This window comes from Mesocricetus auratus, unplaced genomic scaffold, assembly GCF_017639785.1.
Source record: "Mesocricetus auratus isolate SY011 unplaced genomic scaffold, BCM_Maur_2.0 Super-Scaffold_100021, whole genome shotgun sequence".
Classification (NCBI taxonomy): domain Eukaryota; kingdom Metazoa; phylum Chordata; class Mammalia; order Rodentia; family Cricetidae; genus Mesocricetus; species Mesocricetus auratus.
This window is the reverse complement of record NW_024429202.1, coordinates 6,243,198-6,266,572: the sequence shown is the minus strand read 5'-3', so window position 1 is coordinate 6,266,572 and position 23,375 is coordinate 6,243,198. Positions and strand designations below refer to the sequence as shown.

The following is a 23,375-nucleotide window of genomic DNA, read 5'->3' as shown; positions in this document are numbered from 1 at the left end:
TCAAATTGTCTTTCAGGTTTTTTGGGGGGATGGGTAGCTTTCAAGACAGGATATCTCTGTGTAGTTGGCTGTTGACCTTCAGAATCTTGTAATGTTAATGCCATGAACGCTCCTCTCAGTTGACTAAAGCCTCCCTTGCATGCTAAGTGTGGCTTTGCCATCCTCCCAGCTACTCATCCATTCATCCAGAAGGCCTTATTGAGCATCAACTTTCTGAGAAATGTCAGACACATGTAAAACATGGCAGCCCTATAGCAAGCTGTGTTCTATAACCTAAGGATTACTTGAACAGTGACACAGTGGGCAGAGACTCCATGAAACTTAATGCTCAGTCAAGCTGAGAATGGTACCTCTCCCCAGGTACAGCCACCACTTTTCCTTTCTTCTGGGATCATCTCCCCATTTCTATTGCTATATTTTTTCCTCTCTATTTGGGTGGAGGTAAGAGGTAGTTGAGTTAGGGCCTCTTACAGCATAGGCGGTTCCTCAAACGTGAACTTGATATGTATCTGAGACTGGCTTGAATTCCAGATCCTCCTATGTTCACCTGTCAAGTGCTGAGACTACAGGAGTATGCCACCAATCTCCTACTTCTTAAACAGGGAAGCACAAAATGCTCCCAACCAAGATAGCTGGATTTACTTTTTTATTTTTAACTTTACAGTGACGTGAAAGCAAGGCATGTTATATGGAAACGGCAATTCAGATGTGCATATGGCTCTCTTTACAACTTGGACGGTGACAATAGTCACAGCGCCTAGTCCACCACATGGTCATGAGAGTGATGACCTGTGGACAGCTGATGAGATGGTTCAAGACTTAAGGTGCTTGCATCCAAGCCTGCTGTTCTGAATGTGGGTGTGGGAATCCTCTGTTAAAGGAGAGTCTGACTTACACACACACACACACACACACACACACACACACACACACACACACTACAAATCAAGCAAGAACTTGTATGCTAGAGAATACCGTGTTCTCAGCTGTGCTGTTCTTTTGGTAAATTAGATGACTCAAATGCATTTGACATGAGACATCAAAGGCCTCCACTCTGCTCAGTCACCAGGGTTTTCCTTGTGAACTGTCAGCACACTCTTCATCTGTGTCCTTTCTGTTGGGTAGTAAGTTTTTTTTTTAATTATGTGTCTATGTGAGGGGAGTGTATTCATGTGATTGCAAGTGCTCTCAGAGGCCAGTAAAAGTTGTTGGATCTCCTAGAGCTACAATTACAGGTAACTGTAAGTCCCCTGAAGTGTGTATTAAGGACCACTAGGTCCTCTGTGGGAGCAGTACTTACTGTTAACTACTTAACCTCTTTCCTGATTTCTGTGTCTCTGCATTCAAGTATGTGTGTGTACATTAGAGACCAGAAGATGGCTGAGGTTGATGTTGGGTGGCTTCACCTCAGTTACTTTCCACTTCATTTATAAGACGGGGTCTCCCTCCAGGCGTTGGTGGCACACGCCTTTAATCCCGGCACTCGGGAGGCAGAGGTAGGAGGATCCCTGTGAGTTTGAGGACAGCCTGGTCTACAGAGCGAGTTCCAGGACAGGCTCCAAAACAATACAGAGAAACCCTGTCTCGAAAAACCAAAGGGGCGGGGGGAGACGAGGTCTCCCACTATTCTAGCTAGCCAACTTGCCCAGCTAATTGTGTCCACTTCAGGAGACCTAGGATTACAAGCAGGCCTCCATGCCCATCTGTACTCCAGGCATCAGAACTCCAGGCTTGCATCTTCCAGATCTTCTCCCCGCCCCCCCTCCATTCTTTCTTTTTTAAGACTAATTCTGTAGCCCAGGCTGTCAGAGCTGTTCAAATATTGTTACTACAGATGTGAACTACCACACTCAATTGCAGTTGAACTTTCAAGAAAATATTTTTGGGCAACACTGTATGAGCTCATTGTAAATTTCATAGGTATGGAGACAAAAGTGTCAAGGTTACATTAAAAAAAAGTTGGTGGAGCGACCATGGTTTGGGCCAGCAAGCTTTGCACAACTTGCCTCTCTCCTAAACAGACTAGCATGGTAATGGGTGAGGACAAGTACAGTCGGCCACTAGAAGAGACCTGCGAACCAAAGCTTGATAGACGTAAACAACCTAAGGAAGATATGGAGGAAACAATAAGTGACAAAATTCATCATGTGAGGACATTAACTGTAACCTCAGGTATGAAAAGACACTTGCAACAAAAGACAGGCCACAGAAAAAAGTCTTGTTATATGTCTGTCTGGCAAGTGTTTGTATATAGCTTGTATAAAGAATGCTAATCATTTAATGGAAAAAATAGAACCCAACTGAAAACAATTGCTTGATCTCTTGGACTGTGTAGTCTATTTGTTTCTATTAATATTAAATCTCTAGTACCTACAAAGCAGTTTTATTCTTAGTTTTTTTAAAACTTTTGATTTTTTAAAAATTATAGCATGCACATTTATTTATGTATTTACTGTAGATACAGTGTTCTGCCTGCATATTGCTTGGATACCAGAAGAGAGCACCAGATCTCATTATAGATGACTGTCAACCACCATGTGGTTGCTGGGAATAGAACTCAGGACCTCTGGAAGAGCAGCCAGTGCTCTTAGCCTCTGAGCCATCTCTCCAGCCCTTATTCTTAGTTTTGGCAAGTTCTTGTGTGGATGTCAGGAATAGTGGTGTGTATGTTTTATCAGAAAGAAAAGAAAATGGCCAATAAGCCAGACATGATTGTATTGCAACACTTGGGAGGCCTTGACCTATATAGGAGACCATGTTAAAATTCAAATTATGACAGTGAATAATCACATTTAACATTTTTATTAATTCTTTTATGGGTGCTTTAATGGTTTTGCCTGCATGTATGTCTGCTGTGTGTGTGTTTGTGTGTGTGTCTGTGTGTGTGTGTGTGTCTGTGTGTATGTTGCCTAGGGAAGCCAGAGTAGGGCATCAAATCCCCTGGATGGAGTTACAGGCCATTGTGAGCCACCATGTGGGTGCTGGTAATCAAACCCAGGTCCTCTAGAAGAGCAGCAGGCACTCTTATTATTAACCCCTGAGCCATTTGCTTTTATTACTACTACTACTACTACTACTACTACTACTACAATTTAATTTTTGAGACTATGAATTCATGGTGTATTTCATTCATTGTTGTTTACATACATATATGTGTATGCATGTTTGTATTTATGTTATGTGTATATATGTGAGTGTGTGAATATATACATTTCTAAATACATAAGTGCTCAGTATGTTAATTTTATATATATACATATATATATATATGTTGTATGTATGTTTTCAGGGTTGACCATTTGGAATTGAATAGCCAGTTGGTGTGCCCATCCACAGGGAAGACTATTATTCCTGCTGTCATTCCCCAGTGGCCTGTACACACACACACACACACACACACACACACACACACACACACACACACACACACTTTAGTATGTCTATTGTTGTCCTGGCTCAGCTCAGCTCATGTTTAGGCAGTCATGTTACTGAGACTTTATGGATGTAGCTTCTGATATTCCCAGTAGACACAATCTCACAACAAACTCCTGTCCCTCTGACTTACAACTTTTCTGCCCTCAGTTACATTTTCTTAAAAGCTAGGGTGGGGGGTGTATTTTTGTTTTGTTTTAGACAGGATCTCCCTGCGTAACCCTGAATGTCCTGGAGCTCACTCTGTAGACCAGGCTGGCCCCAAACTCATAGAGATCCACCTGCCTGTCTCCTAAGTGCTGTGATCCAGCATACCTATTTCTTAAAAGCCAGTTTTGGAGTCTGCCACACAGCTTAGCTGGGTACCAGCAATACAGCTCTGGAGAGGTTCTTTCCTTTTTCTAAGCCTATTTATGTTTGGGGGTGGGTTACAGAACCAGAGAGATAGCTCAGCAGGTTGAGGCACCTACCACCAAGCCTAGTGACCTGACTTCAGCCTCTGACACCCAGGTGGTAGAAAAAGAGAGCCAGCTCTTACAAGTTGCCTCAGACCTCCATACATGCCCTGGGACACATGTTTGCCCCACCCCAAACATAAATATAAAATAAAATGTAATAAAAACAAGTCAAATAAAAAAGGGATATAGTAAGTACTTCAGCTTGTCATGGGAAATAAACGATATTTATCTTCAGTTTTAGAATAGTTCCAGGACATAGGTTTTGATAATTGAGTAGGTTTAATCATTTATAATACCAGTTAATCATACGCATGTGGAAAAACCCCTTTCCCTGACCAGAGTTGTCTGTGTCCTGTGTGGAGCGTGTGGATGGAGAGCTGCCTAGTCTGAAAATGCATGGCTGCAAGCCTCTTTCAACCCTCCCAGGTGGCATTACCCTAGTGCAGTCATAACTAGGACCTGGACCTTAATGCTCAGTTCAGAGCCTCAATTTTGTGAAACTCAATGTGTGATGAGCCATTTTCTTGGGACTAGACACACATGGTCAGAGTCATCAGAGGGAGGATTCGTTTACCGTGAGGAGTAGGACTGTTAAGCACACTAATCCTTGAGTGTGGTGTTGCATGCTGTCCCTGAAGGCCAGCTCCATGGAAAATCAGTTTGGGTTTTCTGCACAAGGAGTAAGTGCAGAGAGAGCCTTGCTGGATAGTTCTAGTGATTCCGTCGGGTCCTTTTGTGCCAACAGCAGGCTCATCTCTTGTATTTATGAGTGAGGAGACCGACTCCCCTTCAGCCCTGTGGGAAGAACACTGATCGCTTAGTGCAAAGACTGTACACACACCGGTGACACCCCACCCCCATCCCAGTCTGCGGTCAGGCATAGGCTCACAGTCCTTTGCAGTCACTTTCTCTCTGGCTCTCTAAAGTTGTACCTGGATCACTTTGATCAATTTGGAGATTCTCAGAACTCTGAAATCACTTAGATGTCTGACATCTTGTTAATAATAGATCTCAGTGTTTTGGTATTTTTAAAAAATGAATTATTGTTCATCTACTACATTACTTTCTTCATTCTCAGATATTAGCCTAAAATTGTTATTGTGGAAGTATTTTATGTCATTGTTATTATAAACATAAAGTGGTCATTGTGTGTGTGTGTGTGTGTGTGTGTGTGTGTGTGTGTGTGTGTGTTTGTGTACACTGGGGTTTAGAACCTTGGACCTTGCACCTGCTAGATAAATACTCTACCAGGGCTACATCCACAGTGTCTCTCCCTACCTCTCTGGTAACTTGATATCTAGACGAGGCTGGCCTCGAGCTCATAAAGATTCTCCTGCCTTAGCTCCCCCCCAACTGCTGGGATTAAAGGTATACACCACCATGCCTGGCTTCTTAAATGTTGACTGTGTTCAATGATTTTATGAAGTTAATCTAGGTTGTCACTTTAATGTGAGATCTAAAATTGCCTGAGTTGGAAGTCCCTGGGTTCCACCACTCCCTGGGCAGGGATTCTGAACTGCATAAAGGAAAAAGGGGGAGTAGGGTAAATATAAGCATCAATCACTCTTTTCCTGACTTGGGACACAGAATAACAGCTGCTTCAGCTCCTGCCACTTGGCTTCGCTGCCTTATGGTCTGTGCCCTGGAGATGTGAGCCAGAACAGGAAAAGTGTCTGTACCAAGCACATCACTTAATTGGTCCTCCCTCCTACTCCTCCTCCATTCAAGCCCAAGTCATGTCTGGGGTGCTCCTCTGGATTAGTTTCTCCTGGGATATAAAATAATAGCTATTATTTTACTCTGCCAATAGTCGGTAGGATGTTTCTAATCTTAGTTCCTTCAAAGCAATTTAGTTCTTATTTGCTGTAGTGAGTTCTTCAAGTGGTACATGGAGTGAAGATATATGTTTATACAGTTTGTTGGTATTATTTATTTATTATATTATAAATAAAGTATTGTCATTGACTGGGGACTGTTAGTAACCATTAACTTAAAGATAATAGGCAGAACCTGTAGAATGCTTGTCTAGAATGTGAAAGGCTTGGGTATGATCACAGATAAATAAGGAGGATAAGAATATGGGCCAGTAGAGTAGCTCAGAGAATGAAAGTGTTTACTGAGCAAGTCTGACAACCTGAACTTAGTTCCTGGAACCCCCAGCAGAAGGAGAAAACCGACTCCAGAAAGTTCCTCTGCTTCTACACACACCATCACACATTAATAATAGTAACTAAAATAATGAAAATAAAAATAAATTAATAGGGACAAAAGGTTCAGACATGTGGTTCTTACCGGAAAGGTTTGACTTTAGCGTAATTACTCTTCATAACTGATACATTCTGTATGTAACTAGGCACAGTGCTGCACTCCTGTAGTCCAGATACTCAGAAGGCTGACAGGAGAGATAACTGGAGCCTGGGATTTGGGGTCTAGACCAGGCTACTCGGTTTAACAAATAATCAGATAAAAACCTCAAACTAATGAATGACTTTGTCTTATTATCTGATCTTTGTTGTAAATATGCACCATTGATGTTTTAATTTGGTCAGTTTCTACAGGCAACATAGGAGGAACACGGGGGAATGAAGTCAACAAAACTCACGTTTCCATTCTCATATCTTTGACTTTGCATGACCACTGTCGTCAGTGTGTCAGCACTACGACTCAGTTCTCCCTTCCGTGGGGTCTCAGGCCATGACTCACACTTCCCTCTTCCTTCTTTCTGCCTGGATTTGTTCATGCAGTGTCCTGTCCCCAGTTCTGCTTTCTGACCCCTGCTGTGGCAAGTGAACCCGCTCTTAGTTATTAGCAACTGATTGGTTTGTTTGTCTCCCTAATGAGATTATATGTTTGCCTTAGTACAGGCTTTGACGCCTTAATGGTAGGACTGGCTGGCAGGGCAGGAAGCTGATGTTTTTTTAAACAGGAACAGAGGTGCTAAGTCTTGTGGGGCTTGTGCATAAGAACATTGCCTGGGTGTGTATTGGCCTTGGTGTGAGAGCCAGGCTAGTCCTCTCTCTTGGGCCTTCTCACTGGACTTGTTCACGCACAGTTCACGTCTTTGACACTCTTCTGTGCCTTACTGTAAGAAGACCCTTTTCTCTTCCTGCCACCCAGCACATTCTGCAAGGGTTCAGTGTGCACCCTTGCTGAAAGCCCAGCTGAGGCTGACAGCCTCTTTAATTCAACTGCACCGAGTTTGCTTTTGGCATCTTAACTGGACTTTTACTATCCTTGCTCTCTGTTGCTATTAAATAACTTTGAAAATCTTTAGAAAAGTAGAAAATATTGGATGAAATCTTTCAGTGTATTTGGAAAAGATAGTACAATTTCTTGTTTCTAGTTTTAGCATGCTCTCTAACTACTTAACATCTCACTGGATTAAGTTGGGACAAGTTTCTCGGTTCTTTTTTTTTTTTCCCCAAGACAGGGTTTCTCAGTATTGTCTTGGAGGCTGTCCTGGAGCTCACTCTGTAGACCAGGCTGGCCTCGAACTCACAGAGATCCACCTCCCAAGTGCTGGGATTAAAGGTGTGTGCCACCAACACCCGACGTTTCTTGGTTCTTGTAGGACTCCAGACTCTGTAGAGGCCTGCCTCAGACGGGGCCACTGTTGGCCAAGTCTACCAGGGACTTGGTTACATTCAGTGACTTATAGAGTATAGGGAGTCTGGACAGTCCCTTCACTGAGTCTGCCTCCCCTCAGCTAGTTCTCCTTCCTAAGCACCCTTCCCTCCTTTTCTCCTTCAGAGACGTTACTTGGGTATGAGGGAAGAGTATACTAACCACTAACCTGGAATCGTATTGGAGCTGTCCCATTGGGAGAAAGACAGTCTCCTCAGAAATTCTCTTCTATGGACAACTTTTGGGGCTGACACCTGGGAAGCAGACAAACTGTCTTGCTGCCTTGGTTGACATGAAATGTCAAATGATTGATGCTTCACTGGTGGAGGCTCAGTTGTTTTGTCACTCTGTAGTAAACTGGAGAGAGCTGCCCTTTGCCATTCAAAGCACAGGGAGTTGGAATGAGGAGAGGGCTCTTTCTGAAATGACTAGTTTCTTAAAATAGAATTTCTTAAAAGTACTGCACGGTTTGTGTCATTAGACTACCTATCTAGATATTTTGTTTCCTAATGCCTGATGTACACTTTTGAGAGAGAGAGAGAGAGAGAGAGAGAGAGAGAGAGAGAGAGAGAGAGAGAGTACTGAGCCAGAGGCATTGGATCTCCTGGCCCTGGATACAGGCAGATACAGCCATCTAACATGGGTTCTGGGAACTGAACTTGTGTCTTCTACAAGAGCAGCTGGTCCTCTTAGCCATGTCTCCATCCCCTCATGTCTGAATTTTTAAGACAACTGAAACACCAAGTCTCTCAGTGCCATCTCCTTTTGAAAATAAATAACCATGTTTTCTCCCTCAAAAGGGAATCTCCATTCCATCCCTACTCACATTTCCAACAGTAAATAGTATACACGGTGTGACTCCCTTCTTTATTCTCTGGCGTTTATTAGGTTGGAGCACACTCATGACATATAATACAGTATTTTTCCCTTTGCTTTTTTTCACATACTGTATTTTTAATTACATACATAGCCACCCCCTTCTCTGCAATTAAAAAAAACTAGTGGATTCCATAGAAGGCTGGTTTATAATATCTTATATCTTTTTAGACTGTCTCATGTAGCCAGGGTGGCCTAAATTCACTTTGTATGGCCTTGACTGTATGCCTCTCCTGCTTCTACCTCCCTCTTGTGGGATTTTATATGTTTATGTGGTGCTGGGGACAGAACCCAGGGCTTCATACAGGAAAGGCAGCACTCTGCCAACTGATCACATCCCCAGGCTTGATTTATAGCAGCCCTGGCTTATTCCCCACTAAAGTGCCTGCATGCTCTGTCACTTCAGATTTCCCTTTTAGTGTGCATTTAACATATAGTCATCCTTTGCATTTGGACATTTGTCATCTTTACTCTTGAAATCTAGTGCTAAAAGTTTGTGGCTGCAATCATGCAAAATTTGATGGGTCTCTGCCCTGGCAAATACACGTAGGTGTGCTGAGAGTAGACAGGGTGCATCCGACTTAAAGTGTCTCCATGTCTTAGAGTAGTCACTGACAGCTGTTCCAAAGGATCCCTCCGGAAAGTCTAGTCAGATGTATTTTTGTATTCCCAGAAATTGCCCCTTTTTTCTCTGCCAGTGGTTTTTAACATACAAAAGTATCTTCTGTGCAAACAGCCATGTGAAGAAAGTAGGGAGATTCCCAGTTCCACCATTTGGCCTACAGCTGGAAAAACAATTGCTGGCATCTTAAGTTTCTAGCTTGAATTAATTTTTTGAGAGAAAATGTGTTTGAGCCAAGTCTAGTGCCCCGCGCCTGTAATCCCACTACTTGATAAGCTGGGGTAGGAGGGTCACTGCAAGTTCAAGGCCAGCCTGGGCCACATCAAGAGACCATGTCTCAAAACAAAATACTTTCTGCAGCTAGCTGCCAATGTGATGAGGCGGTGCTGACACTCTAGCTTCATACTGTAGGCACCTAGGTACTTTTAGACTTGTGGTGTTTTATGTATGGGTGTTTTGCTTCTATATATGCCTTTTCACTACATGTGCAGGGTCTTTGGAGGCCAGAAGAGGGCATCAGGTCACCAGGAGCTGGAGTTATAGACAGTTGTGGACTTCCCTATAGATAATGGGTATAAAACCTTCATCCTCAGCTGGCAGATTTCTAAGTTCAAGGCCAACCTGGTCTACAGAGCAAGTTCCAGGACAGCCTCACAGAGAAACCTTGTCTCAAACTCTCCCCTCCCCCCAAAAAGAACTTCGTCCTCTAGAACAGCTAGTGCTCATAACCACTGAATCATCTTTCTAGCCCCTCCATCTTCTTTTTTGAGACAGGATGTCTCACTGAACATGGAGCTCACTGACTCAGCTACAGCAGTTGACGAATGACAGCTAAAGTTACGAGCATGCATCACCATGCTTAACTTTTACATGGTTCCTGGGGATCTGAACTCAGGTCCTCTGTTGAAATTTTCTCTGGACTTCCAACTAGCTCCCAAATAAAGACATGGAGACTTATTATTAATTATGAATGATTGTTAGCTTAGGTGTGTCCCACTAGCTCTTTTAACTTAATTTGACCTGTTTCTATTCATCTACATTTCACCTCAGGGCTTTTTACCTTATTTTCATTCTGTATGTCCTACTTTCCTGCTTACTCCGTGTCTGTCTGTCTGGCCTCTGGCGTCTCCCTGACATCTCTTTTTTCTTCTCCAGCCTAAATTCCTCCTCGTACTTACGCTCCCTTGCTCATAAGTTCTGCCTATATCCTCCCTCACTCTTGGCCATTCAGCTTTTTATTAGAGCCATCAGGTGTCTTAGGCAGGCAAGGTAAAGCAGCAGCACATCTTTACATAGTTAAACAAATATTTCTCACAGTCCTCAAGCTTTCATGACAAGCACATATCTGTAATACCAGGCTCCTGAGGTGAGATGGGAGTCAGGGACGAGGGAATCCCTAGGAGCTCAGGGTCTCAAGGCATTCAGTCTCCAGCCACGCTGAAGATTCATGGAGCCAGGATGGCCTTTTAGTCTGAGGTAGAGTAAGAGCTAGTGGCTGACTGCTTTGCTTTTCTGATCTTCAGCTTGAACCCCAATATCTGTCTCATCTGAGTGCTGGGATTACAGGTGTGCACATTGCTCCTGCCAGAGATAAGGTAGGCAGGACATGGAGAAAGCATATCTACAGCCAGAGGATGGAGGCAGACGGCAGAGCAGAGGAGGGTGTGGACACAGGGACCTGGTTCTGGGGCTTTCTGGGGCTAGGGATGTCGCTATTTGGTGCAAAGCATTTGTGTTCATTTGCTGTCGGTTGACTCTGTCTTTATCATCGCCTCCATCATGGTAGGAATGGCTTCTTTCCATGAGGAGACCAGTGTTGTAGGCTGGGGGAGACCAGTGTTTGTAGATGAAGCTTTATTCCTTTCTCGTCAAAGAAAGCAAATCCTAATGTAATTGAAACCTCAGCAGGCTTACTTGACTATAACCCTGCTGTGACCTGGCATGTAACTTATTCTTAGCATTAGGGCTTGACTGCTGACAGCAGACAAGAGCACACCTTGGGAGGGCGTTAGCCGCACATCAGAAGCCATCATCCATGGCCAAGGGCCATCAGCTAGTACCTGCCTGCCTGCCTTTCTTCCTTCTCTCCTTTCAGATGGTCTTTCTTTGTCCTGGTCAACAAAGGTTGGCCTAGAACTTACTATGTAGCCCAGGCTGGCCTTCAGTTTGCTGTGATCCTCCTGCCTTAGCCTCCCTAGTGCTGGGAGTAGAGATATGAGCCACCATGTCCAGGGTAAAACCTTTGACTTTTTTCTTCTTCTTCTTCTTCTTCTTCTTCTTCTTCTTCTTCTTCTTCTTCTTCTTCTTCTTCTTCTTCTTCTTCTTCTTCTTCTTCCTCCTCCTCCTCCTCCTCCACTTCCTCCTCCTCCCTTCTTCTTCAGGATAATTTTGCTGTCGTTGTTTTGTTTTGGTTATCTTTTAGCCTTGGCTAGCCTCCTTTTAGCCTTGGCTAGCCTCCTGTAACTTGCTATGCAGACTAGGCTAGCCTCAAAAGACTAGAGATCTGAGTGCTGTGATTACAGATATAGACCAGCGCACCCTTCTGAAACACATGTTGACAATGAATTATATTTTCTCCTGTGCCTTGAGAATAAAATATTAGTAACAAACACCCTACACGGCAGAATATGGCACAGGGCCAGCACAAGTTCCAGGTGCAGAACCCTAGATGCAAGGGTTGGGGGCACTGCAGCACAGCAGGTGCTAAAACAAGCCTAGAAGTGGGGTCTGCATCCCGAAGGAACTGAGCATGTGTGGTGAGGAGGGCGGCTCCAGCCTGCCTAAGAAGCTGGAGCTCCTGAAGAAGACATTAAAGAAGACGGGCTGCACCGGTAAGGACACCAGGATCTTACAGGAACCCCACAAACTGGCTGGTCTGCGGGAAGCAGACCCTGCCCCAGTCCCATGGCACTTGGAACGCAGTGAGCAGGTGGGCTTAGGCCAATTCCCAGGTGCTGAAGGGGCACCCAGCTTTCCCTGGGTTAGGTCAGACTGCTGGAGTGACACGTGGTGATACACATGGCTCTATTGATCCTCCAAACACCACCCTCATTTAGCACATTTAAAAGTATCCTTACTATGTCACCTCTGCAGTCTGTGTACATTTTGTGGGTTCACTTAGTAGAGAGAAGGGCTAAAATATCCAGTGAGGTTGCATATGGCAATGAGCAGAATCACAGATGTTGATGATACCACATAATTAGTATTCTTTTATGTAACTAAAGGTTGTCAGCACAGTACCATAGTGTCTACTGTCTCTGAGCTGGGGTATATGCCGTTTGGTCTCACCAAGACCAAGGAGGAATTCCTTGGTCCTTAGATAAGAACTGAGAAAAAGAAAATTTAGAGAGAGGGCAAGAAAGAGAGATCTTCCTATAGAGATTTCCTTAATTTATTTCCTATTTTATTCATTGAAATTATCTGATGATGCAGTTACACATTGCTAACACTTCCTGTGTGAGAATAATGGGAATAATCCAATTAAAAGACATGTTCAGATCTCTGAGTTTGAGGCCAGCCTGGTCTTCAGAGCAAGTTCCAGGACAGCCTCCAAAACAATACAGAGAAACCCTGTCTCGAAAACAACAACAACAACAAAAAGACATTTTCATATTGGTGAATAATTCTTTTAAACAACGATAATATATAATGTTCATTCATCTCTTGGAGAGATGGCTTAGGGGTTGAGTGCTTCCTGCTTTTGCAGAGGTTCCAAGTTTAGTCCCTAGCACCTACAATCTGGCGTCTCTCAACAGCTTGTAATTCCAGTTCCAGGGCATCCAGCTTCCTCTTCTAGCCTCTACAGTCATGTGCACATACGCATAATTAAAAATAAAATAAATCTCTAACAATTTTTAAATGATGTAATAAATCTAGTTCAACCTATAGTCCAACACAGGAACTCTCTGAAGAAGATTACATCTAGTCAGAATGGATAAACACATCCAGAGAATAAGAATGACTAATGATTAGAGAAGTAATACAGTGGAAGCTAGTACTCAAAGGGAAATCTTTATCTTGATTAGGGTAGTATAGATGGCTTTCCTTTTTTGATTTGAGGTGTTATTTGTTTGTTTTCTGTTAGAGTGTTTTATTTCTCCCATTGATCAGGAGCTACTAAATCCATGAATGTAAAGCCAACATTAGAAAGAAAAGCACTTGGGAGGCAGAGGCAAGCGGATCTCTGTGAGTTCGAGGCCAGCCTGGTCTACAGAGTGAGTTCCAGGACAGCCTCCAAAGTCACAGAGAAACCCTGTCTCAAAACACAAAAACAAAACAACAACAACAAAAAACTTTTAGCTGGATGATGTTGATGCATGCTTTTGATCCCAGCACTCAGAAGGCAGAGGCAGGTGGATCTCTGTGAGTTGAAGGCAGCCTGATCTACAGAGCAAGTTCCAGGACAGCCAGAGCTACATAATAGCAAGACCCCATCTTAAAAATAAATAAATCAATAGATAACTTTAAAGAATTTAGAGAAATGTCTTTAGGATGTTCTCTGTAGCTCTAGCTGTCCTGAAACTTGCTCTGTTGACCAGGCTGGCCTCAAAGTCAGAGATTCACCTGCCTCTGTCGCCTGAGTGCTGGGACCAAAGGTGTACAAAACCACGGCCTGGCACCTTTGGGATATTTTTAATCCTGGGAAAACTTAAGGTTTCCAAACAATAAAATATTTTAAAAATATTTGTTCAGCTTAATTCCCTTGGAGAAGATAACTACTATATTTTCCATATGCAGAACACTAAAAACCAGACATGGTGGTTCACACCTGTAATCCTAGTACTGGAGGTAGAGAGCACGTAATCTCTGAGTTCAAGATCAGCCTGGCCTCCATATGAGTTCCAGGCTAGCTGGGGCAATATAGTGAGACCCTGTCTCAAAACCAAACCAAACAAACAAAAGACACAAGCAACAACAATAAAAACAGTATTAGAGATTAGTAATCCCAACACTTGTTTGCTGAGGTAGGAGGATTGCCACCAATTTGGGCCAGCCCGGGCTACAGAGTAAGTTAGTCTCAAAAAGGAAGGGAAGCAAACAACGCTTCTGTTTTCTTGTGTCTGGGTAGTTAGCTTAAACACTGTCCCACTAGCTACACCATCTCCTATGAGATTCATCTGTGTTTTTACTTGTCAGTAAAGATGGTGCAGAGTTTTTACCATTCTTTCTACAAAATGTGTTCTCTTCAGAAAGGCTAACTTGTAAAATGTTACTTCAATTGAGCCTTGGGCTCTGCTCCTTAGGTGTCAATTTACTTTCTTTTTATCTTTCCCTTATTCTGTACCTTTTCTTTGAGATACACTGAAATTGACTAAGGTCAGGTTGGTTTTGTTTTGAGGCTCTTGTCTCTCTCTTGGTGATACTTGAAATACCAGTTTGGACTTTCAAAAGAACAAGTTTAGAATTAAAAACTAATAAATCTTGCACAGAAATGCCAATTGCAGCCCTCTTTCTAGGAAAATATTTTGCTGAAATTCTGCTTCTTTTTCCCCCGTCTTGGGGGGCTTTGTGGTTCCAGAATAAGAAGGTGGCGACTGCGCTAAAACATGGATAGATGCAAACATGTGGGGCGGTTAAGGCTCGCCCAGGACCACTCCATCTTGAACCCTCAGAAATGGCGCTGTCTGGAGTGCTCCACCACGGAGTCTGCGTGGGCCTGCCTCAAGTGCTCCCACGTGGCCTGCGGCCGCTACATTGAAGACCATGCACTGAAACACTTTGAAGAGACCGGACACCCGCTGGCCATGGAGGTCCGGGATCTCTACGTGTTCTGCTACCTGTGCAAGGACTACGTGCTCAATGACAACCCCGAGGGGGACCTGAAGCTGTTGAGAAGCTCCCTCCTGGCGGTTCAAGGCCAGAAGCAGGACCAGCCCACGAGGCGTGGGCGGATGCTGCGGTCCACTGCTGCAGGCGAGGACGTGGTTCCACCGCAGCGCACTCCTCAGGGACAGCCGCAGATGCTCACGGCTCTGTGGTACCGGCGTCAGCACTTGTTAGCCAAGACACTGCGACTGTGGTTTGAGAAGAGCTCCAGGGGCCGAGCGCAGCTGGAGCAGCGGCGGCGGGAGGAGGTTCTGGAGCGCAAGAAGGAGGCAGCGCGGCAGCGGAGGCGCGAGGTCAAGCGAAGGCTGCTGGAGGAGCTGGCCAGCGCACCGCCGCGGAAGAGTGCACGCCTGCTCCTGCACGCGCCTGGGCCTGTGGCCATGCGCGCGGCTGCTCTCGCTACCTCCCGGCGCGCGCCCGCAGCTGCCCTCAAGCCACGCCGTCAGCCGGCGATGGCCCCAGGTGTCACCGGCCTCCGCAACCTAGGCAACACCTGCTACATGAACTCCATCCTCCAAGTGCTCAGCCACCTCCAGAAGTTCCGGGAATGTTTCCTGAACCTCGATCCTTCCACCTCGGAGCACCTATTTCCCCAAGCAACCAACGGGAAGGCTCAGCTCTCTGGTAGGCCAGCCAGCACCTCTGCCACGGAGCTGTCGGTAAGGAGCGACCGGGCCCAGGGGTGCGAACCTCAGGGCCTCTGCTGGAACAGTGGAACCTCCATCAGTAGGAGTCTGGAACTCATTCAGAACAAGGAACCCAGCTCAAAGCACATTTCCCTCTGCCACGAACTGCACACCCTCTTCCGAGTCATGTGGTCTGGGAAGTGGGCGCTGGTGTCGCCCTTTGCCATGCTTCATTCGGTATGGAGCCTCATTCCTGCCTTCCGTGGCTATGACCAGCAGGACGCACAGGAATTTCTCTGCGAGCTGCTGCACAAGGTGCAGCAGGAACTCGAGTCTGAGGGCTCGACGCGCCGGATTCTCATCCCCTTCTCCCAGAGGAAGCTCACCAAACAGGTCTTAAAGGTGGTGAATACCATATTTCATGGGCAGCTGCTCAGTCAGGTAGGTGCTGAAGCACGGTGGGAAGTGCGGGTGGTAGTTTGGGCTCCCAGATTCCTGGGCTAAATGGTTGTTTGTACCTGACACTGTACACTGGCAACCATGTAGGTGAACGTGGCTGTTCTCTGTCCAGTTTACAAAACTGAACAGTTTGTGTAGAGTACTCTTTTCAAAGTCATTTGAAAGAGCCTTCCCTTTTATTTATAAGAAGCAGTTGGGAGTATGCCAAAGACCAAGCGAGCCTCCTTCCCACTGCCCATGACTCCCCCATCACCCCCAAAGTATGCCCCCCCCCAGTAGTCCACTTTCAGGATCAAGACCCTGCCCAGACCTAAGCAAAGATCCCCAGGCTTTATAAAAATATACACAAAAGGAATTATTACAGATTTTTTAAAAAGGTGTGCAATGTTAGGAGACTTGTGTTAGAGCCTCTACACTGAGTATCAGAGGTTTTGTGCCTCAGTTATTAAGATTGTGAAAAGACTGGTGAGTAGGCTAGGGAGGGAAACTGAGTCCTCCCCCTCCTTTCTGCATCTGGGAATATTATACTAGTAGAGGAAGTCTGACCACAGCAGATGGGATGCTGTAGGAAACAGCTAAACCAGGTGTGACGGTGATAAGTATCATCACCTCAGCACTTGAGGCTGAGACAAGAGAAACAGGGTTCAAGACCAGTAGGGAATATACAGCAAGACTCTGTCAAAGGAAAATAAAAATAAGAATGAGGGGGATGTGGGAGAAAGGACAGAGGAAGGAAGGAAGGAAGGAAGGAAGGAAGGAAGGAAGGAGAGAAAACAGGTAGATTTGCCACATGGAAGGACCAAGTAAAAGAAGAATTTGGGGGTGAACAAAGCAGACAGTGACCTGCCTGCAGTCCTCCCTCAGCCAATTCCTCAAGTGCCTCTGACAGCATTCATTGGGAAAAGGGGAGAAAGCAAGGGGTACCCTGTAGTTCCTCAACTTGTTAGTTACAGCATGGTTAGAAATGCAGCCACACATCATATGCTCCAATGCTTTTAGTAAAGTTACTTCAGTTCTTACTAACCTTTTGGGGGGAAGTGGTTGGTAAATTTATATGTCTCCTATAAAACAAGCAAAATTGTATGTGGGAAGCATGGAAATTATATAATCTGCAAACCAATCTTGTCGTTCTAGGTTACATGTGTATCATGCAATTATAAATCTAATACCATTGAGCCCTTTTGGGATCTGTCCCTGGAATTCCCTGAACGCTACCACTGCATAGAAAAGGGGTTTGTCCCTTTGAATCAGACAGAGTGCCTGCTCACTGAGATGCTGGCCAAGTTTACAGAGACAGAGGCCCTGGAGGGAAGAATCTACGCTTGTGACCAGTGTAACAGTGAGTGCCGCATGGAGGAGGGTGGGGATTGCAACTGAAATAAGGAGCTGCTTTACCCTTTAGTGAAAAGAAACAGAGCCGGGTGGTGGTGGTGCTCACCTTTAATCCCAGCACTAGGGAAGCAGAGGCCGGTGGATCTCTGTGAGTTCGAGGCCAGCCTGATCTACAGAGTGAGTTCCAGGACAGGCTCCAAAGCTACAGAGAAACCCTGTCTCAAAAAACAAAAACAAAACAAAACAAGACAGAAGAAGGGATGGACAGAGACACTAGGTGGGTCTAAGCCATCTTTTAAAGATCCTTTTCTGAGTCTCTATAAATAACTAATATGCACTTTACATAGTAAGAATACTGGGCCAGTGAGATGGCTCAGTGAATAAAGGTGCTTACCACACGAGCCTGGTGGCCCGAATTCAATCCTTAGAATCCACAGAGGTGGATGGAGAGAACTGACTGCCATAGCACACACATCTACATAGACACACTTTTTTTTAGCATCGAAAAAATGGGCTAAGAATTGTGTCTCCTTTGACTCTTCTGACCGACCTTAGTTATTTGGGAAGTGTGTGAAAGTGGTTTCTGAAAGAGGGGCTATGAGAGCATTAGTGCTTAGCTTCATAATGCTACGGGAGTCCTAGGTTCACACATGTAGTCTAATGGTTCTTATTTAGTCTAAATTCCGGTGGTTTACCCCATTTGAGTGCTGCAGGATGAGAAAGTATGTTTTCCTATTGTCTGTAGATTTAAAGTCTGTTAAACCCCATGCAAAAAGATGGTATGATGCGGCTGTAAAGGATTTTCTTTGCAAGAGAGAGGGAACTGAGGTGGAGCCCATGACGGAAGTAAAAGCGTCGGGTGTGTGCTTTAAGCCCCGGCTCTAAACAAGGAGATACATGTGGGGACCTGAGGTTTGCTGGCTACCAGTCTAGCCTACTTAGCAAGTTCCAGGCCAGTGAGAAACCTTGTCTCAAATAAAAAACAACAAAAGCAAACATGATGGCTCCTGAAGAATGACACCACAGTATTTACTGGCCTCCACAGGCATATGTGCACAACTTCCACACCTACACATATACACACACAGACAGATTGTCTACACATACACCATGTGTACACAGACAGAAGACTGTCTACAGATACACATGTACACACACAGACAGAAGACTGTCTACACATACATGTACACACAGACAGAAGCCTGTCTACACATACACATGTACACACACACACAGAAGACTGTCTACACATACACATGTACACACACACACAGAAGACTGTCTACACATACACATGTACACACACAGAAGACTGTCTACACATACACATGTACACACAGAAGACTGTCTACACATACACCATGTGCACACACAGACAGAAGACTGTCTACACATACACCATGTACACACACACAGACAGAAGACTGTCTACACATACACATGTACACACAGAAGACTGTCTACACATACACATGTACACACACAGACAGAAGACTGTCTATACATACACATGTACACATAGACAGAAGACTGTCTACACATACACCATGTGTACACAGACAGAAGACTGTCTACACATACACATGTACACACACAGACAGAAGACTGTCTACACATACATGTACACACAGACAGAAGACTGTCTACACATACACATGTACACACACAGAAGACTGTCTACACATACACCATGTGTACACACACACAGAAGACTGTCTACACATACACATGTACACACAGACAGAAGACTGTCTACACATACACCATGTGCACACACAGACAGAAGACTGTCTACACATACACCATGTGCACACACAGACAGAAGACTGTCTACACATACAGCATGTGCACACACAGACAGAAGACTGTCTACACATACACCATGTGTACACACACACAGAAGACTGTCTACACATACACATGTACACACAGACAGAAGACTGTCTACACATACACATGTACACACACAGAAGACTGTCTACACATACACCATGTGTACACACACACAGAAGACTGTCTACACATACACATGTACACACAGACAGAAGACTGTCTACACATACACCATGTGCACACACAGAGAGAAGACTGTCTACACATACACCATGTGCACACACAGACAGAAGACTGTCTACACATACACCATGTGCACACACAGACAGAAGACTGTCTACACATACACCATGTGCACACACAGACAGAAGACTCTCTACACATACATGTACACACACAGAGAGAAGACTGTCTACACATACACATGTACACACACAGACAGAAGACTGTCTATACATACACATGTACACACACAGAGAGAAGACTGTCTACACATACACCATGTGCACACACACAGAAGACTGTCTACACATACATCATGTACACACACAGAGAGAAGACTGTCTACACATACACCATGTACACACACAGAGAGAAGACTGTCTACACATACACATGTACACACACACACAGAAGACTGTCTACACATACACATGTACACACACAGACAGAAGATTGTCTACACATACACCATGTGCACACACAGACAGAAGACTGTCTACACATACACATGTACACACACACACAGAAGACTGTCTACACATACACCATGTGCACACACAGACAGAAGACTGTCTACACATACACATGTACACACACACACAGAAGACTGTCTACACATACACATGTACACACACAGAAGACTGTCTACACATACACATGTACACACAGAAGACTGTCTACACATACACCATGTGCACACACAGACAGAAGACTGTCTACACATACACCATGTACACACACACAGAAGACTGTCTACACATACATGTACACACACAGAGAGAAGACTGTCTACACATAAACATGTACACACAGACAGAAGACTGTCTACACATACACATGTACACACACACAGAAGACTACCTACACATACACCATGTGCACACAGACAGAAGACTGTCTATACATACACATGTGCACACACAGACAGAAGACTGTCTACACATACACCATGTGCACACAGACAGAAGACTGTCTACACATACACATGTACACACACAGACAGAAGACTGTCTATACATACACATGTACACACAGACAGAAGACTGTCTACACATACACATGTACACACAGACAGAAGACTGTCTACACATACACATGTACACACACACACAGAATACTGTCTACACATACACCATGTGCACACACAGACAGAAGACTGTCTACACATACACATGTACACACACAGACAGAAGACTGTCTACACATACACCATGTACACACACAGAAGACTGTCTACACATACACATGTACAGACAGAAGACTGTCTACACATACACATGTACACACACAGACAGAATACTGTCTATACATACACATGTACACACAGACAGAAGACTGTCTACACATACACCATATGTACACACAGACAGAAGACTGTCTACACATACACCATGTGTACACACACACAGAAGACTGTCTACACATACACCATGTGTACACACACACAGAAGACTGTCTACACATACACCATGTGCACACACAGACAGAAGACTGTCTACACATACACCATGTGTACACACACACAGAAGACTGTCTACACATACACCATGTGCACACACAGACAGAAGACTGTCTACACATACACCATGTGTACACACACACAGAAGACTGTCTACACATACACCATGTGTACACACACACAGAAGACTGTCTACACATACACCATGTGTACACACACACAGAAGACTGTCTACACATACACCATGTGCACACAGACAGAAGACTGTCTACACATACACATGTACACACAGACAGAAGACTGTCTACACATACATGTACACACACAGAGAGAAGACTGTCTACACATAAACATGTACACACAGACAGAAGACTGTCTACACATACACATGTACACACACACAGAAGACTGTCTATACATACACATGTGCACACACAGACAGAAGACTGTCTACACATACACCATGTGCACACAGACAGAAGACTGTCTACACATACACATGTACACACACAGACAGAAGACTGTCTATACATACACATGTACACACACAGACAGAAGACTGTCTACACATACACCATGTGCACACAGACAGAAGACTGTCTATACATACACCATGTGCACACACACACAGAATACTGTCTACACATACACATGTACACACAGACAGAAGACTGTCTACACATACACATGTACACACACACACAGAAGACTGTCTACACATACACCATGTGCACACACAGACAGAAGACTGTCTACACATACACATGTACACAGACAGACAGAATACTGTCTATACATACACATGTACACACAGACAGAAGACTGTCTACACATACACCATGTACACACAGACAGAAGACTGTCTACACATACACATGTACACACAGACAGAAGACTGTCTACACATACACATGTACACACACACACAGAAGACTGTCGACACATACACCATGTGCACACACAGAAGACTGTCGACACATACACATGTACACACAGACAGAAGACTGTCTACACATACACATGTACACACACACAGAAGACTGTCTACACATACACATGTACACACACAGAGAGAAGACTGTCTACACATACACCATGTGCACACACACAGAAGACTGTCTACACATACATCATGTACACACACAGAGAGAAGACTGTCTACACATACACCATGTACACACACAGAGAGAAGACTGTCTACACATACCCATGTACACACACACACAGAAGACTGTCTACACATACACATGTACACACACAGACAGAAGATTGTCTACACATACACCATGTGCACACACAGACAGAAGACTGTCTACACATACACATGTACACACACACACAGAAGACTGTCTACACATACACCATGTGCACACACAGACAGAAGACTGTCTACACATACACATGTACACACACACACAGAAGACTGTCTACACATACACATGTACACACACAGAAGACTGTCTACACATACACATGTACACACAGAAGACTGTCTACACATACACCATGTGCACACACAGACAGAAGACTGTCTACACATACACCATGTACACACACACAGACAGAAGACTGTCTACACATACATGTACACACACAGAGAGAAGACTGTCTACACATAAACATGTACACACAGACAGAAGACTGTCTACACATACACATGTACACACACACAGAAGACTGTCTACACATACACCATGTGCACACAGACAGAAGACTGTCTATACATACACATGTGCACACACAGACAGAAGACTGTCTACACATACACCATGTGCACACAGACAGAAGACTGTCTACACATACACCATGTGCACACACAGACAGAAGACTGTCTACACATACACCATGTGCACACACAGACAGAAGACTGTCTACACATACAGCATGTGCACACACAGACAGAATACTGTCTATACATACACATGTACACACAGACAGAAGACTGTCTACACATACACCATGTGTACACACACACAGAAGACTGTCTACACATACACCATGTGTACACACACACAGAAGACTGTCTACACATACACCATGTGTACACACACACAGAAGACTGTCTACACATACACCATGTGCACACACAGACAGAAGACTGTCTACACATACACCATGTGTACACACACACAGAAGACTGTCTACACATACACCATGTGCACACACAGACAGAAGACTGTCTACACATACACCATGTGTACACACACACAGAAGACTGTCTACACATACACCATGTGTACACACACACAGAAGACTGTCTACACATACACCATGTGTACACACACACAGAAGACTGTCTACACATACACCATGTGCACACAGACAGAAGACTGTCTACACATACACATGTACACACAGACAGAAGACTGTCTACACATACATGTACACACACAGAGAGAAGACTGTCTACACATAAACATGTACACACAGACAGAAGACTGTCTACACATACACATGTACACACACACAGAAGACTGTCTACACATACACCATGTGCACACAGACAGAAGACTGTCTATACATACACATGTGCACACACAGACAGAAGACTGTCTACACATACACCATGTGCACACAGACAGAAGACTGTCTACACATACACATGT

At 44.4% G+C, this 23,375-nt stretch overlaps 1 protein-coding gene across 12 annotated transcripts in view; it reads left to right on the top strand.

The window, feature by feature from the left end:
* Usp49 (ubiquitin specific peptidase 49) overlaps nucleotides 1–23,375 on the top strand; it is an 81,217-nt gene that overhangs the window by 47,736 nt on the left and 10,106 nt on the right. For 10 of the 12 annotated variants that reach the window (XM_040729283.1, XM_040729285.1, XM_040729290.1 and 7 more), the window contains 2 exons: nucleotides 14,531–15,905; nucleotides 17,058–17,262. In XM_040729283.1, the coding sequence (XP_040585217.1) occupies nucleotides 14,559–15,905; nucleotides 17,058–17,262 (1,552 nt within the window). In that variant the 5' untranslated portion in view covers nucleotides 14,531–14,558. Of the gene's footprint in view, nucleotides 1–2,021; nucleotides 2,173–14,530; nucleotides 15,906–17,057; nucleotides 17,263–23,375 lie in introns of all 12 variants that reach the window. The other 2 variants (XM_040729284.1, XM_040729294.1) reach the window with 1 other exon arrangement.